General features: G+C 40.0%; 2 protein-coding genes across 5 annotated transcripts in view; one reads left to right on the plus strand and one right to left on the minus strand.

Moving 5' to 3' along the window:
• LOC149318788 (broad substrate specificity ATP-binding cassette transporter ABCG2-like) overlaps positions 1-14,860 on the plus strand; it is a 43,042-nt gene extending 28,182 nt beyond the window's left edge. The window contains exons 8-16 of one of the 3 annotated variants that reach the window (XR_016280087.1): positions 152-339; positions 1,375-1,526; positions 3,717-3,806; positions 4,585-4,709; positions 5,010-5,164; positions 7,390-7,479; positions 9,785-9,837; positions 10,422-10,549; positions 11,760-11,849. Coding sequence is in view for 2 of the 3 variants with exons in the window: in XM_089510464.1 (XP_089366590.1) it covers positions 152-339; positions 1,375-1,526; positions 3,717-3,806; positions 4,585-4,709; positions 5,010-5,164; positions 7,390-7,479; positions 9,785-9,837; positions 11,760-11,907 (1,001 nt within the window). In the remaining variant the exon portion in view is untranslated. Of the gene's footprint in view, positions 1-151; positions 340-1,374; positions 1,527-3,716; positions 3,807-4,584; positions 4,710-5,009; positions 5,165-7,389; positions 7,480-9,784; positions 9,838-10,421; positions 10,550-11,759 lie in introns of all 3 variants that reach the window. The other 2 variants (XM_089510464.1, XM_089510465.1) reach the window with 2 other exon arrangements.
• The window catches only part of TSPAN15 (tetraspanin 15), a 47,904-nt gene continuing 45,371 nt past the window's right edge, over positions 14,823-17,355 (minus strand). For both annotated transcript variants that reach the window (XM_089510467.1, XM_089510466.1), the window contains one exon: positions 14,823-16,547. In XM_089510467.1, the coding sequence (XP_089366593.1) occupies positions 16,395-16,547 (153 nt within the window). In that variant the 3' untranslated portion in view covers positions 14,823-16,394. The remainder of the gene's footprint in view (positions 16,548-17,355) is intronic.

Consider the following 17,355-nt stretch of genomic DNA (forward strand, 5'->3'; position numbering starts at 1 on the left):
AATGCTAAAGGATAATACAGAAGCAACCTGTTATTTTTTGGCTCAGGCAGCAGAATGTCTTGGACCAGCCCTTGGATTGAATTGATCCCAACTGCTTTTACCTTTTGTGATGGTTGAGTGATGTGTGTAATCCTGCTTTTCTTTGAATCAGGCAATAAAAAAGACATCCGTTTCTCCAGCAACTCATCTCTTGATAAGAACGCACTGTCCAACTATTATCGCCAATCTGCCTACTATGAACGTCTGCAAGAGGACTTGAAAAGCCTGCAGTCATTTCAGAACCACTGCTTTGATACCACCCCATCAAAACCCACTTATGTTACCTCATTCATTCACCAGGTAAAGATTAAAACATTATGAATATTGATAATAATAAGCACAAAATTATTCCTTTCTTTTCCAGTGTTCCAGCTATAGGTAGCTTTGGTCTAGAGCTTGGGAACGTTATTTTTTATATAACATCTGCTCGAATCCATAAGCCAACATGGTATTAGCTGGAGGATTCTAGGAACTATTGTTCAAAAAGTAACTTTCAAAAGTTCTGCTTTGATTATATAGCCAGAGCAAGCAGCACACATGCACCAGAATAAGGTATTGTCAGCAAGCTTGGGGAAACCTCAGTGTTTTATAGGATTTTTTAAAAATACCAGAATCCTTCATTACCTACTTACAAATGCATAACTTAGGCCCGAGACAGACGGGCCAAAAGCGCCATGCTGCAGTTTTGATGCAGTTTTCTCCTAGGGTTCCGGAGTGCACAGTATCCGCACGCTCCGGAACCCTAGAACGTGCAAGCGGGGACCGCCATCTTGATGTAAGCGACGTGCAACATATAGATGTTGCTGCGCATTGCTTACATCACAAGTGTCCGAGTACTTTTTGGGGTGGAGGGACACTGCGTAGTTTGGCTGCTGCGGTGTCCCTCCATGGGAAAACAGGCTGCCGCCAGCCCAGACTTTTGGGGCGGTCTGTTTTGCACCTAAGTAACATATTCTGGCCTGACCCCCTCCTCCCCCCCCACACACGCCTATCTTAACATCCAGCAGCCATGCAGAGGATGACTATGACAATCAGAAGCATCATCCTCTTTTATTCTTCTTCCTTTGTTGCGTTTTGCAAAGCCTAGGTAGAGAAAATATGTACACAGGTATCTATATACATGAATTAATATTAATTCACTTCACAGTGCGAAAAGCAGCATCTGGAAACACTGTTGGATTTCTCTCAGTTCAGCAGATAACCCTGTGGAGAAACTGACCAAAGCAGAGTGAAATAAAGCTGCCTTTAGTAATAACTCTTATTTTGAGAAAATGGATCAAATGGTCTCATGAAGGATACTTTGTGGCAAACTATTTAATGTTTAATGTTTTCTAGCTGTACATAGTCAGTTGTCGTAATATGAAGCAACTCCTGAGGAACCCTCAGACCTCCTTCGGTCAACTCCTTTTGGGTATTGTCTTCTCTGTGTTGGTTGGGCTTATTTACTACCAAATACCTGACACTCTACCTGAAGCCCTACAGAACAGGTAAGGAAGGATTCTCTGAAGATGCCAGCCACAGATGCTGGCAAAACGTCAGGAAGAAACTTTTCTGGAACATGGTCACATAGCCCAAAAAACCCACAAAAAACTATGTTTGCCGGCCATGAAAGCCTTCGACTTTACAAGGATTTTAGAGCTTGTCCATATTGGGATAGCTCCAGAGCACTACTAAATCACTTCATTTGTGCTCAATTCAAATTTCGTGGCTAATTGTCAAGCAAACACACATCATGGAGGGCTTAGATACACACCAGACAGCCTCCCACCATCTGTTGGCTAAAAATATAATGGCACTATCCACATAGAAAACTGTTGAGCAGCATTGTAAGCTTTTCAGCAATCATGTTTATGATCTGGCCCACAGCCAAACTAATTCTGCTGTATTGCAGGAGAATCAGCAGTATGAGGCTTGTAGATGCAACTCCTGTGAGAATATTGTATCTCACCAGGAAACAAATCCATGTAATACTGTGAGCACAGCAAATAGGAGAGACATGAAACATTGATGCAGTTTTCTCCTGAATATTCAAATGATGTGTATCTCTTCTAAAAATTAATATTAATTTTGGTGCCTGAATTCTATTTAATTGGCCAATGCCTAGGCTTAAGTGGTGTTAGTGACTGGCCCACATTTAGTGCTGCTAAATGTCAGATCAATGAAGGGGAAGTGATCCAGGATATATGATCCTAAATGGGTGTGTTGGTCTTATTTGCATCACAGACTTGGTTAGATAAAAGGGAAGATCTCTCCCAGCTTTGCCCAACTAGGTTTTCTGTCCTGCAGTAGGTGAGACCTGGGGTAGGGATGGGGCAGAAAAGTAGGGATGAATCATGATTTCCAGTGTCTCATAAACAGGTGCCCATTCCTGCAGTCTTCCAAGTATGTATGTGATTAATACAAAGGTGAGTGCACATGATAGAATTGGGATTCTGTTATGTGCTACCCACTCTGCCACCCAATCATCTTTTTCCCTAAGGAAGCTGTGATGGTCATAAGGCTAGCAATTGAGTCCTCTTGGCTTTTTATGTTGAGGTACATCAACATCCATCCTGTTGAGACTAGTTCATGGCCTGCATGGCAACAGTGGGTTTGTCCAATTTGGTGTCTTGCTCACTCATTCATTAGGGTACATTCTGGTCGTAGGTGTACGTATTAGGTGAGATGGTGATGATCTAGATACTATATACATCTTTATATATTTGTTGTCACAGATTGATTACTAACTTGTGGGGTTTAGATTTACTGGCACTCAGACCTTGTGCAACATGGTCCATCCCAATGGATGATGGATGTCAGTGGTTTTCTATAGACTTTGAGAAATTTTCTCTCACCTCAGCAGGCAATTATGTCAAAGCCCTTGTTGAAGTCTAGAGTACTGAAATGATCCAAGTAGTTCAGACTATTGTTCCTGAGCACCCTATCCTCCTCTGTATGGTAAAATGGAATCTAGTTTTTTTAGGAGCTGTGAACATAGAACTGAGAGGGATGGTGATTAGAGCAATGTTTGGTAGAATGCAGAAAATTACTACAATCCTATATGGTTCAGTGCAGCATAGCAGATATTCAAGAGGCTGAGTCAGAACAGCCTCTGAAGCTCTCTCCTCCCAGGCACAGCCATTCTGCAGGACTACAGAAATGTCTGGCTACATCCCCATAACCAGTCCAGTAGATGTAACATTGGTCTTTGCTTGTATAGTATAATAGACACGTTTCAATTTATACATCCTGAGGGTGTTGACAGGATCACTGCAAATCAAAGCACAAGTATGCTTAAACCCATGTCTTTGTCAGTATACACTTCCTAAGGGGTAGCTGTGTTAGTCTGTTGCTGTCAAAATAGCATGGAGCCCTGTGGCGCAATAATAAAGATTAGCAAATTTATTATAGCACAAGTTTTCTTGGGTTATAGTCCGCTTCATTAGATGGATGGAATGTTATCCCTGACCATGTATATTGCATATACCTGAAATTCTGGCTGACACTCAATGCATATGATAAAGTAGATTATAGTCCATGAAAGCAAATGCTACAACCTGACATTCTTCAAAGTGCAGCAAGTCTTGTTTTGGCATATAAAAAGCAAAAATTGAAGTCCTGCACTTTTCCAAATTGCAACATTCACACAAGTAAGTATAATTTTTCCATAATACATCTATTTATTATCTTTGCTGCAGGTTGGGAGCCTTCTTTTTCATGGTCCTCACTCAGATCTTTGGGAATCTGTCTGCAGTGGAGCTCTTCATCTATGACAGAAAACTCTTCATGTGAGCAGCTATCATGATTCAAAGAAACTCTTTATCTGTATATCCTGAATAAGGCCAGAGGAACGAACTCTCCATAACACTGTGTCTGCAAAATCTCATGCAGGCAGGGCTGCATATTAGCACAGACATTTCAGCTTTCATCAGAACCAAGCATAATATAATTTGTACTGTGTAATAGCATCAAGCAGCCAGACTGTCTGTGCTTTGCATGTAGGAATAGAGATGGACAGAATGGAATTGTTAACATCAGTTCAAGGCACTTTCGTAGTCCCCACTCAAAGATCAGCACTGGAAGGCTTGTGAGGAGGAATGCTTAGATTTGTCAGAATCTATAGTATATCCCTTGTGCTGATATTTAGAGCAGAAAAAGATTGCAAATCCAGACTCCCTCCTCTACTTTACAGATTGACCATTTATACACAGTTGAAATATGCACAGTTTCCTATGCATACTTTTCAGATGTGTGTTTTCTATGCCTGCAGACATTCAATAATGTGAAAATTATGGAATGTCAAGTCTGTTTGATGTTCAGACCAGACAATGGAGATATGGGAAAATCTGCAGAACAAGTCCATTGGAATGGATTCCTCACACATCCTTACCCAACAAAGATCTCACCGCTGCTTCCATTACCAGATTCTTCTTTATATAGTCAGGGAAGGGAATCTAATCCATGGGCTTCCATTCTTAAAATATTATTCATACTGGAATCTTTCATGGGTGACATGGTTTTTAAACAGTTTTCTTTCTCTCACCCCATCTTCTCCCTCCCCAACAGTCATGAAAGTGCCAGGAGCTACTATAGGACCTCTGCCTTCTTTCTAGCCAAAGTATTTGCTGATCTTGTTCCCAATCGCATCCTCCCTGTGTTGCTGTTCTCTTCCATTGCATACTTCATGATGGGTGAGTCAAGATCTGTAGCTTGAACCGTTTGGTGGTAGTAATGAGGTGTGAGAGTAAGTAAGCAAGAGAAATGTAAAATATAAATTTAAAACCTTTTTCAGGTCCAAGGTTTTTTAAAAAGATCAATCCAAGACTTTTCAAAACAAAATCAGTTATTTAAAGGAAATTATAAAAGCTGAGTGAAAGGGATCTCAGTGGATGCAGGGTTGAAAACATCCCAAAGCAAGAGTCCATCAGCCAGGACTTTCATGTGTGCTGTGCAACTTGTATTTTTTTCTCTTTTTTTCTGCCCATCCCCAGGTCTCAAACCTGAAGCAGAATCTTTCTTCCTGTATGTTTTGTCTCTTAGCCTGACCAACCTTGCAGCGGTGAGCATGGCTTTCTTAGTGAGCGCCAGTGTCAACACTTTTGCCGTTGCCAACCTCCTGATTGCCCTGCCGTATGTCTTCATGATGGCAAGTTGTTTCTGCTGTACTTAACAAAAGAAAACCTTTTCAAAGCTTTGCTGTAGGCAAAGGACTTTGTCTGGATATGCATTTCCTTGGCAGCAAGCTGTCAGCTTCCAAGTTAGCAGGATGGTGATTCCATTCCAGAAATCTATTTTGAGAGCAGGGTACAAAGCATTGGTTTATTCCTCTAAAATTCAAATTAACCTTGAATGGATTCACCTCCTGATGGCATGGAAACTACCAGCCTGCCACTGCAAACACCCCTACCTAGAAAGCTACTAGATTTTAAAGCTCCGTGTATAATATGGTTAGACTTAGATCGATATGACAGAAGGATGCAAAAGTCTAAGATGGGTTGGGTCCAGAGCTTGGAATCATTACCTTTTTGGACTGCAAATCCCCAATTCCTCAAACAGAGTAGGAGATTTTTGGAAGCTGACGTTAAAAAAAAGGTTATTCCAAGCTCTAGTTGGATCAGTCTTAGCCATGTGCAATTGGTTTTGGTGGAAGCGGACATCCTCCCCCCAACTTCTCACAATATCCCTTTCAGTGCCTGACGACTGGAAGACTCTGCTGAAAAGCAAGCCTTGAGAGAGTGGGGAATCATTGAATTTTGGACAGAATGCCTTTCATAATTCCTTTTGTCTATGAAAGGCAGAGCCTGCACCTGCCTTAGTGTCCAGGGAAAAATAAGACACAGGCCAAAAGTCAGCTCTTAGTTTTTCTCTGCCTACAAATCCCACAAATGACCCTCTTGCTTACCTTCTCCCTCTCACAGTCTCCCTTTCTCGGTAACAACAACTTCAGAAGGCAGAGATGTGTCACACCAGGGAAAGGCTTAAGCCCTAGCCTCTACCTCACAATCATACTTCCAAATCTGTCAGTGTTTGCTGGGAGGAACAAAAAGAGCATTTTTAAAATTTGTTATATATATTTTGTGTCATGTTTTCCTTGTATGTAAGCCTTCCCCACATCAAAACACCTCTATCTGTTCCATGATTTTTCATTGTTGTTCCGATTTTAATGATCCTAAGAGAAACAAACTGTAGTGGCAGGTTTAAGAAGACACTTATACAAGCATGTTACATTTTAAAAAAGCACCCCTCAACTTGGTGTTTTCCAGATATTGGACTACAATTCCTATGGGATGACGGGAGTGTAGTCCATTGCAGCCCTAAACAGCTCAGAAACAGGGTGCCTTCCCTGTTGTAAACCTTAATTAAGAGTACTAAGTTCACTTAGGGAGATCTTACCTGTGACATGAAGGTCAGTTCACTGCTATACAGCAGTGACACAGATGTGAGCTGTTTCCATTGCAGTTTTTGTATTTTGGAACAGGTGCTTTCCTCCAATTTACCCATGCTTTTCCTTGCTGCTAATTCTGCATTTTTATACTTTTTAGATGCTGTATGATATTTTATTGTTTTGAGTGTTATTGCTATATAATTATCTGAAGATAAATGGTCCAGCATGGTGTAGTAGTTTGAGCATAGGACTACAACTTTGGAGACCAGGGTTTGTGAATTTCTGCTTGGCCATGGAAACCCACTGGGTAACCTTGGGCAAATCACATTCTCTCAGCCTCTGAGAGAACCCTTTTGAACAAATCTTGCCAAGAAAGCCCCATGATAAGTTTGCCATAGGGTTTTCATAAATTGGAAATACTTTAAAGGCACACAGCAACAAGTGGTCTAGAAATGATTAATAAATAAATAAATCTGGTGAGCACCAGTTTGGGGAAGACTACATTAGAAAGTGATTATAGAAAGTGCCACAAAAGGAATAGTCTATTTCTTAGATAACTTTTTTCATGTTTCATGTCCAGCTCTGGAATCAGTAGCATCACTTGAATATGCGGGGGTGAGGACCATACTGGGTGCCCCCTCATCTCTACCCTGGGAGGCTTGAAAGTCAAGCCTCTTAGGGCTAAAGTAAAGCCACACGGGACAAGGAGGGAGGGGCCTCTTTTGGCTCTGCCCCTAAGCCCCATCCCCAAAGGCCTACCCACCCCACAGCAGGTGACACCCTGGTGTGGGACGCCACTGTCTGGAATATGAATTTTTAAAACATTCTCTGCTCATTGTTTTTGGGGACCAGGGCTGCCTATCCCTTGAAGATAATTCCTTCTTCTCCTTCAAAGCACTGGATATTCTTTGAATGTAGTTCAAATCTGTGCTGTGGCTTTTAACTCCATTTGCTTGTATATTTGAAAACAATGTTACATCCTTTAGGTCTTTGGTGGATTTCTTGTAAACCTCAATACCATGCTCGACTGGTTGTCCTGGATCAAATGGATCAGCATTTACAGATATGGCATGAACGTAAGTTAAGTAGCTCTTCTTTGGAGGGAAGGGGAACATTTAAAAAAGCTCAAGTTAAGCAAAATTTATCACCATTTGCACAGTACCCTTTTTGCCACTTAGTTTGCCTCACACTAGCATATGGGGTTTAACTCTAAAGGATCAAAATAGAGGGCATCATACTGTCATGCACTGCCCCAAAGAACATACATGATGGACATTGCTTCTTTGTTGTTTGTTATTGTTAACTGCCCTCAAGTCGATCTCAACCCATGACGACCCTATGGAAGAGACATCTCCAAGACCCTCTGCCCTTCACTGCTCTGCTTAATTCATGCAACCCCATACCCATGAGCTCCTTATTAGGGTTCATCCATCTAGCATGCGACCTTCTTCTCTTTATACTTCCCTCCATCTTTCCTGGCATTATTATTTTTTCCAATGAGTCCTTCCTTCTCATGAGGTGCCCAAAGTATGGCAGCCTAAGTTTTGTCATCTTGGCTTCTAGGGAGATTTCCAGCTTGATCTGCTCTAGTATCTAGGATTGCTTGTCCTTTTGGCTGTCCATGGGATCCTCAGCACTCTTCTCTAGCACCACATCTCAAGTGAATTGATTTTCATCCTGTCTTCTTTCTTAATTGTCCAGCTCTCACATCCACACATGGTAATAGGAAATGCAATGGCTTCTATGATTCTAACCTTTGTGCTGAGTTGTATATCTTTGCATTTTAGTTCACTCATATAATAGCTGCTCTCTCCATTCTTAATCTTCTTCTGATTTCCTGACTGCAGTCTTTGTTCCTATCAATGTTTTATCCCAAGTATGAGAATTCTTTTACTATTTCTATTTCCTCATTGTCTAAATTAAATTTGTGTAGATTCTCCATGGTCATTATTTTTTTCTTTATGTTCAAAAGTAGTTCTGCCTTTGCACTTTTTCTTGATCTTCCTTAGTAGGTGTCCCAGGTCTGTGAGGTTTTCTGCTATTGTTATCTGCATATCGTAGACTGTTGATATTCCTTCCTCCTATTTTCACTCCTTCCTCTGTGTCCAGGCCTGTTTTTCTTATAATATGTTCTGCATACAAGTTGAACAGACAGGGTGAAAGGATGCAGCCTTGTCTGACTCCTTTGCCAATTGGTAACCATTCTGTTTCTCTGGGTTCTGTTCTGACAGTAGCCTCTTGTCCTGAATACAGATTCCTCATCAGCACTTCTTAAAGAGGTTCTACAAGATGTTTAAGGCTTCTACAAGAGTTTTAGGAATCATTGTGTTAACATGTGAAAGGTTGGGTCTTCACATGTAATCACATTAGAGATTCTATAGGTCACTCTTCCTTCTTAACTGAAGTTCCATTTTTGATATCCAGTCTCCTTGGGGCTACACAACCCCATCAATTAAGCATGAGTTTCAGATGTTATTATTTCATCTACTGGGGCCATCCTTTCTGCTAAAGCAGTGACTGAGCTGGGGTATGCTTCCCATCCATCATCAGTTGATCAGTCCCTTTGAACTAGATAGTCAACCCTTCTTGGTATCCAGGGAAAATAGTTCCACGTGTGTAAATGGTTCAAAATGGAATCTATAGCAGTTGCACATTCTTTCCTCCATCAGTTTTTTTAATCTCTCTTCTTCTTAAGAGGTTTGAATTGATATGGACTACAGAACTAAGATTCTTTATCCTAACTATTTCTGGATCTGGTAATAATTATCCATGTGGCTGGATGATCCCAAAAGAAAAGAGGAGACCCTTGTACCCTATGTACAAATTCATCAAGTACCAGGCTTTTGGAGGGTAGGGGGAACATAGCCAGTGGTGAATGATCATAGGAGTTTCAGTCCAACAATATCTGAAGGATTTTAAAAACTGTGGTGGAATCACTAAGTAAAAACAAGAGTACAGATTATGTATCTTTTATTCATAATGTTCATGACAGGATTATTTGCAAAGGAGAACTGGTGGGAGGTGGTGCTGATTAAATTGGGAAGTGATATTCCACAGCAGGCTGCAATGTGTCTGCTAGTAAAATGTCCTGGGAGGACAATTTACAAGGGAAGACTCAGGGGTTGGGAAAAGGATAAACGTATGCAACTCTCTTATTTGCTCCTGGATTCTCATTGTCATTCAAGCCTGCATTTCCTGGGACAAAATGGACTTATGTCTGCTCTTTCCTTGTTGCTACAAAAACAGCTAGAAGGCTAAAACCCAGGAAGAGTGTTACAACATTAATCTGTAAATAAAATGTTTCCCATATCTTCATAGGGGGGAGTGATAATTTCTTTAAGTTACATATTTGAATTTCTCAAAATCATGTTTCCATTTCAGGCTCTAACCATCAATGAACTTAAAGGACTAGTCTTCTATTTGAATTCTACCGGGTAAATATGCTTCCTCTCATAAAGAGATGCACAAACACCACATGGCTAAGAAACAGGTGCCCCAAATAAGTATCAACCAAAATAAACCACAACCATCTTCAAGTATTGGCAATTTCTGTCATAAACATAGCACAACTCAGTTTAAGATCTGCACTAATGTATCAGCCAGAATCCTTTATCAGATACTGAAGTATACTTAACTAAGTAATGTCTCCTCCTTCAATCCTACCCTAATCTGCCACTGGTCTTCTGCTGTGGAGTCTGTTGCAACAAACATATTATTTTTCTGTACTATGAAATCATAAGAGCCCCATTGTATCAGAGCAAAGAATTCTTCAAGCCAGGCATGAAGGGAGCAATGATCACTCATTTGTTTCACCCTAACCCCAAATTATCTCATAAGCAGAAGCTATACTGTCTCTGAACATGCATATTCCATTTAACTATCATATCTAATAGCTTCTGGTATTTTCACAGATATTTATTGTTGTTGTTATTTTTGATGTCATTTCCAGTCATCCAAAATGCAGCAACATCTCCATTGTAGGAGAACTACTGAATATAATGCAAACTTTATTTTCCAGGACCCATGTTAGTACTCTGTAGTATTCAGAAGGCCAGAATTTGCAGTGATTTATTGTTAGCCCAAAAGCTGATACTTGTGGAAAGCAGCTACATAATCTCTATGTGAACCTGGTTAGGGGCAGCAACTGTAAGTGCACACATACCTTGTATTAAAAGTAGTCAGTAAAATTTCAGCAGTGATTTTTTTCCAGAAAAAGCAGATTATTTTTCACCACTGCTTTTCTGTTAGCTTCCCCCCCCTTACTTACCCATATGGTTGTGTTATGTTGGCTGAGATTCCACATCACAGTCTACATTGCATAACATTACAAATCTTTAGCTACAGTGCAAAGGCACAATGAAAACCTGTTAGTGAACTGTGAAGATGCATATCAAGGCACTAGCAAGAGTGATCCAATGTGCATTGGGCACTTATGATGTGCATTAGTTGCTCCTGCTGTCCTCCAGCACTTCCTAGCCAGTGTCCAAATGTGCATTGGGGAGTGCCACAATGCACATTGGTGGCCATGATACATTAGGCCATGATGCATGCGTCACTCCACCATTGTGTAACAGATGCCCTTATGCAGTAGCATCACAGTGAATGTGAATATTTCCAAATTGCGCAACTCTATTATATCCCAACACCTAAGTCTTATGAAGGCATAAGTACCATAATGAATTTCAGCCACTATTTTCCTCTTTCCTTGTCAGTAAACAGATGGAATCCATACTGAGATATGTATTTTGTTGTGTGGAATCAGACTCTTCAATAGCTGTGGAGATGAGCAGAAACTCAGCATCTCAGTTATTGAAATAGTTGCAACTATCTTCATCATAACATAATAAAAGTGATCCAGAATCCTGTTGCAAATTCATAACTTGCAACTACGCATTCATAACTGCTACACGTTCATAATCCATATGTAACTCCTAGTTCGGATGCAAGTTGGGCACCAGAAAAGTCCCCCAAACCCCACTTACTAGTAAACAGCCTCTAGGATCAACAGAGATCCATTCCTGTGCCTATCAAGAAGTGGTTGCCTGACATTCCCACCCCTGCAACCAGAGGAGTTATCTCCAATGCAAGGGGAATTTGCAACATGGGTCTTTTTTCTGCCAGTTGCACAATCGCTCATGGGAGAGGATGGGAACATCAGGCAGCAACTTCTTGATTGATAGGAATGGACCCCCATTGATCCCAGTAGCTGCTTACCATTTTAGGGGGGTTGGATTCAGAATGCACTATGTAACACCGTTGTACAGTGCTACATAGTATGTAATGGTCATACAAGATTCTGCCAGTCTGTCTTAGAATGTACACACATGTGCTCAATATTTTCCTTTCTTCCTTTCAGGGTCCCTGGGGAGCATTACCTGGAGCAGCAAGATATTGACTATAGCACTTGGGGCTTCTGGGAGAATGAGCTGGCCCTCTTCTGTTTGGCAACTGTGTTCCTCTTTTTTTCTTACATCCAACTTTTAAGAATAAACCGTTGGAAGTAAGCCACCTTTGCAAGAAACCTGGCAGCTATACAAAACCTTGCTGGAATCTTCTTGTCTACGATCTTAATAAAATTAGAATATAGTAGCCAACATCCAATTGTTAGTTCCAACAAATAGAGGAGACCCACTGCATCCATGAAACTTACATAAGTGTTCACTTACCAAGAATCCATTGATCCAGTGGATCTGTCTAGTTGGCACTGACAAGTAAATTGGGGCCATTTTTTCACTTCATGGTGATGTCTCCAAGTTAGAACAGATTGAGTCTCCCTTATCCAAAATGCTTGAGACAAGAAGTATTTTAGATTTTAGATTCCCACCCCCAGATTTTGGAACCTTTGCATATACTTAATGAGATATCTTGGAACTGGGACCCAAGTCTAAACGTGAAATTCATTTCCATTTTTATATACCCTTATACACATAGCCTGATGGTAATTTTATATATAGTATTTTTAATAATTTTCTACACAAAACAAAGTTTGTGTACACTGAACCATCATCTCAGTCATCCCTGTGGACCGTTCAGATGGATTTTATAATATTTCAGATTTACAATAAGGGATACTCAACCTGTATTTAATTTTTAGGAGGAAATAAGTGGGAAAATTAAAATACATATCATCTGCTCCTACTGACATCAAGATTAAAAAGAATAGGATTGTTGCCAATGTTTTTTTTTTATTTTTAAACTACAAACACTACAGCCATATATATCTCTCCTCAATAAATTCAGCAGAGTTAAAGTGGCCTTTGGAGCCAAAATGTTTTACGTACAGGGTGTCCCTTCTATTACAGAAATCAACATTTTGTTGACATTAGCTAATTCTATTCATATGTCGAAACTACAGTTGAAGGAAAAATTCAGGTGAGGCTGCTTCAGCATCCAAGTACCTTCTTAAACGGTTTCATAAGTGGAGACCCGTCAGTTCATGGCTTTTTTTGTGGCACCTGTTAGCAGCAATAGATTTAACACCTGTGCTGCTTCCTTGTTCTCTTTGTTCCACCAGCACTGACCATCTCTTCATCGAGGCCCATGCCTTTCATTAAGCAATAAGAATAGTTGTAGTATGTTGCGTTTGTTAACTGCCCTTGAGACTGGTTCACATGTCCACATTCTATGCTTGGTGACTGTATCAACATATGTGACTATGCATCAGATGAGCCTCTCTGCATCACAGGACTGCAGACAGAATGTCTGTGTCTCCTCATATAATCACCTCCAACACATTGATTTTCAAGTCTGTTCACATATTCACTTTGTACATTAATCAAACATAACAAAATTTAAGGGCCATAGGTACATATGTAAACCAAAGTGGACATGTGTCAAAACGAGGGACGTCTTAACTACAGATGGAGGTGAACAAGCTAAAAATTGTGCCACGATGGAGGCACTCTCTTATTTCTTGATGGAGGCTTGTAGCCAATCCTAGATGTGGCTTGCAGTGCCTCTGAAGGACCAAGTAGTACCATAGTTAGGTCTTCTGGGAAACTGAGATGACAGTGGTGCCCAGGAGTGGTTTTAGTAACGTATTCCAATATGTCAGCTATGGTCCTGTCTACAGCAGATGAACCTTACTTTCCTCATACATGCTCTAGTGATATCCTGGCTGTACTACTACAACATGCTTTAAGTAGCACTGCATCTATAGATGGATCAGAAATGTCTGCTGGTACAAAATGCAATCCCACAAATACTGGTAAGTGATAGAAATTCACATCAGTTATCCTGGTTCCAGTCTACTTCCAGACCCAACCTAAAGTGCTGATATTGGTCTTTAAAGACCTTAAATATTTAGGACCAAGTTACATAAAGGATCACCTTCCCCTATACCAACCTATCTGCATTTTGAGAGCAGCATGAGAGGCATTAAGCAGGTAGCCATGAGAGATAAGGCCTTCTCAGTGGCAGCACTCTGCTTGTGAAACTCTGTTCTGGTTAATATACATCAAGTTGCATTCATACAGGTCAGCCTATAATTCAGTTATAGGGGCTGCTACATATATGGTGCTATTTGGTTTTAATTGTTAATTTTGAAGTTGTTTTGTTCTATTTTGCAGTTTTACATTTGGTTATTCTCTACCTTTGGAGGATTTTATAAGGTAGCTGATGAATCTTTAAAACAAATAAATAAGACAACAGTCATAACTTTTCTAGTTGTCAAATTATGGAATTATACCTCTTGTCGTTTAAGGTGGAAAGTAAATTATTATGAATAAGGATACTGGAGTTGGGAGGGAAGAGAGAACTACCAATCCAAGCAAGGTATTACACACTGAAAAAATAAGACACAAACTGAAGTTGAAGGCTTTCATGGTCGGCATCCATAGTTTTTGGGGCTATGCGGCCATGTTCAAGAAGAGTTTCTTCCTGATGTTTCACCAGCATCTGTGGCTGGCATCTTCAGAGAATGCTTGGCTGGAAAGAAGTTGGGTATATATACTGTGTGACCTGGAAATGCAGGAGTGATTTGCATGTGTATTGTTCTGTTGCTAATGGCAGGCCTCAGGATAGGAGGGTCTGCAAAAGAGGATGAGTGTCTGCTTGATTAGTGCTCATTGTCTGCTGGGAATAAAATACTGTTTGAAAACACTGAAATTCTGGGCCATGCCAACCACTACCATTTCAGGATGCACAGGGAAGCCATTGAAACCCACAAACACCTGGACAATTTCAACAGAAAAGAGGAAATACATGGATTTTGGTACAATGGCATAGTAAAATTGTGTCCCTTATATAAAATGGCAAATACTTGGAATTTATATATTTTTTAGAATTATAATGATAATTGAATATGTTCAAGCCATGGAAGGCGGCATCTGTGGATATGGAAGACCAACTGTATTTGTAATAGTAAAAAGATTCAGTATAAGAAAGGTGAGTATTTTTTTTACAAAATCATAAAATTTATTTTCTTTATAAACAATTCCATTTTAGTGGCTTATCTGTACACAGCAGAACTCCAATCGATACAGAAAAGGCAGAAGAAAAATACTGTACAACACATTCAGGATTCAAATTAATCAAGGATATCAAATATATTCTATCATAAAAGCATGTACATTAATAAGCTGAAATTTTAAAACCACTAGTCACTGAAGTAAACAATCATGACTTGAATCAGATAGTGGTTCTTACTTGAAAGGCACAAAAGACTCATGAAGGCCCCCAGATTGTTTTCAGTAAACCATCAGAAGCAGCACAAAAACATGATTGCGCAAGTAATGCAAATCATTCACATAAAATATATTGAAATACTTCATTGGTTAGGAATCAGTATCGAGAAAGTCTTGAAAACTACAATGTTAAGTATTAACACAAGCTTCCACACAAGAATTTGCATTTGAACATTCCCACATAGTTTAGTCATAAACTGCAATTTTCATTATGAAATTGGCCTAATGGTGAGGCCAAAGACCCCAAAAGAATATAAATAAATAAATGCAATCTGCATAAAACTTACATTTTTAAAAACGAGTTCAGCCAACCAGTAAAGCTCAGGTATGCTTTGACAGTGCTAGCAAATAAGGGCCAAGAGCCTGCACCAAGAGACGTACTTAAAATGTTTTCTACTCTGTAGTCATACCTTTGAAATACCACAGCTTTCTGCAACACAGGCATTTTAGAGGACCTGGAGAACAGGATAGTGAATTCCCAGTTACAAGGCATGCTGAGATGTATAGCTGTAGAAACTTCTGTAGGGGATCCTATTGCAGTTGTCTGTCTCCCCACACCCCATGACCAGGAGACGATTGAGCACATCATTATTCATTGCCCTGCTCTTGAACGTCTTGGAAATGGCTGTGTTGAAAGGGGATGCAAGATATCAAAAGGCAGGATTTGGAGCATGCTTTTGGTCATTGCAAATGCAACAACCATAAATGTTGAATTGGAATAATTACCATGGCCTGAGTCAAGTTCGCAATATTGTAATTACTGAACTGGATGCCAGCTAGGGATGCTTCAAGCAAACTTTCTGAGGAGGGGAAATCAAGTGGTAGAGGGATTTTGTCTCTGTGTTCCCTGCACAGCTAAATTACCATGTTCTGAAAATGACTGGAAAAATAACTGGAAACAAGGGTGACTTTTTCTTGTTAGCGGCACTGTCATTTAGGCATATAAGCTTGACGGTCTTTGTATGCAGTTTGTCTACTGTAATTATTATATTAGTTAAATAACATTTTTCCTCCTGGATTAGCTACATTGTTTACTGTTTAAAGCAGTAAAATGTCACAAGAAATGTCACATTTAGATATCACAAGAGACAACACATTTCCAGATAAGATCCAGTGATACTATAACAGACAATGCCCAGAGCTGGAGTATTCCGAATGAATTATGTCCACAAGTCTGAAATGAATTAAGAGGCTTGCTTCCTAAGTACTACTGTTACATATCACAATAAGTGTAACCACTGGACAGCACAGAAGGCACAACGCAAAGGGATGGTAGTCACAAGTTTTCTTCAGATGACTACTAGGCATTATTCAGGAAAACACATACAGCACCCGGCTCCCGTAAATTCAATGTCCATCTTCTGTCTCCCTCGATCAAGCAATGTCTCATTCATCTTGTGCTCAGCAATGATATCCTCAACTCGGGTGATGTAGAGGAAAGTTAACAGCACTCCAAGGAACTGTAAAAAAAATCACACACAAAAAAAGTGTCAACAGTAATCAGGACATACCACTGTTTTCACACATTTTGTCTATGAAATGTGTGTGTGTGTATATGGCTAACACCCGTTGGATATGAGGGATGAATTAGAGTTAATGGCATAGGGAACTTTTTGGAGCAATACAAATATACAATAGGAGGTAAGGGCTAGAAGGGTAGTTTTTTCCTGTGATAGGAATCTTGCTTACACACACACACATCAGTGCAGTACTTGGGGGTATATTACCCTACCCAACTATGCTGGCACAATTATGGCAGCCAACCATAACATAGGCTACATTCTGTACTTTTGCATGGATTTGCTGCTATTGTTATGTCTCAAGTTGACTCTGACTTATGTCAATTCTTATCATAGGTTTTCTTAGCGAGATGTATCCAGAGAAGATTTGTTGACTTCTTAGACTGAGAGAGTGACTTGCCCAAGGCTACCCACATGGCCAAGAAGGGGAGTGGTCTCTGCCTGCACTGGGATCCCTCCAGTACAAATGAACTATAACAGAAATAACACATGATACAAAATGCAGGCCTGTGACTCTTATACCATCACTTTTCTCCTCCTGTTTGATTTTTTTAAACATCTTTTGCCAGATGAAGAAGCCAGTAGAGCTTTGAAAGATTGTATGATGTACTTTCTGCATTTTTATTGGCCAAGGAAGGGAGAACAGTGTTACTACATTGGTGTAACAAGTCATAAATTTTCAAATTATTTCTCAATGGTATTTTCCAAAATATTTTGGCAGGATCTCTTTGCATTTTATACCATTCTA

This window comes from Sceloporus occidentalis, unplaced genomic scaffold, assembly GCF_023333645.1.
Source record: "Sceloporus occidentalis isolate IW3139 unplaced genomic scaffold, rSceOcc1.0.p SCAF_2, whole genome shotgun sequence".
In the NCBI taxonomy this organism is placed as follows: Eukaryota; Metazoa; Chordata; class Lepidosauria; order Squamata; family Phrynosomatidae; genus Sceloporus; species Sceloporus occidentalis.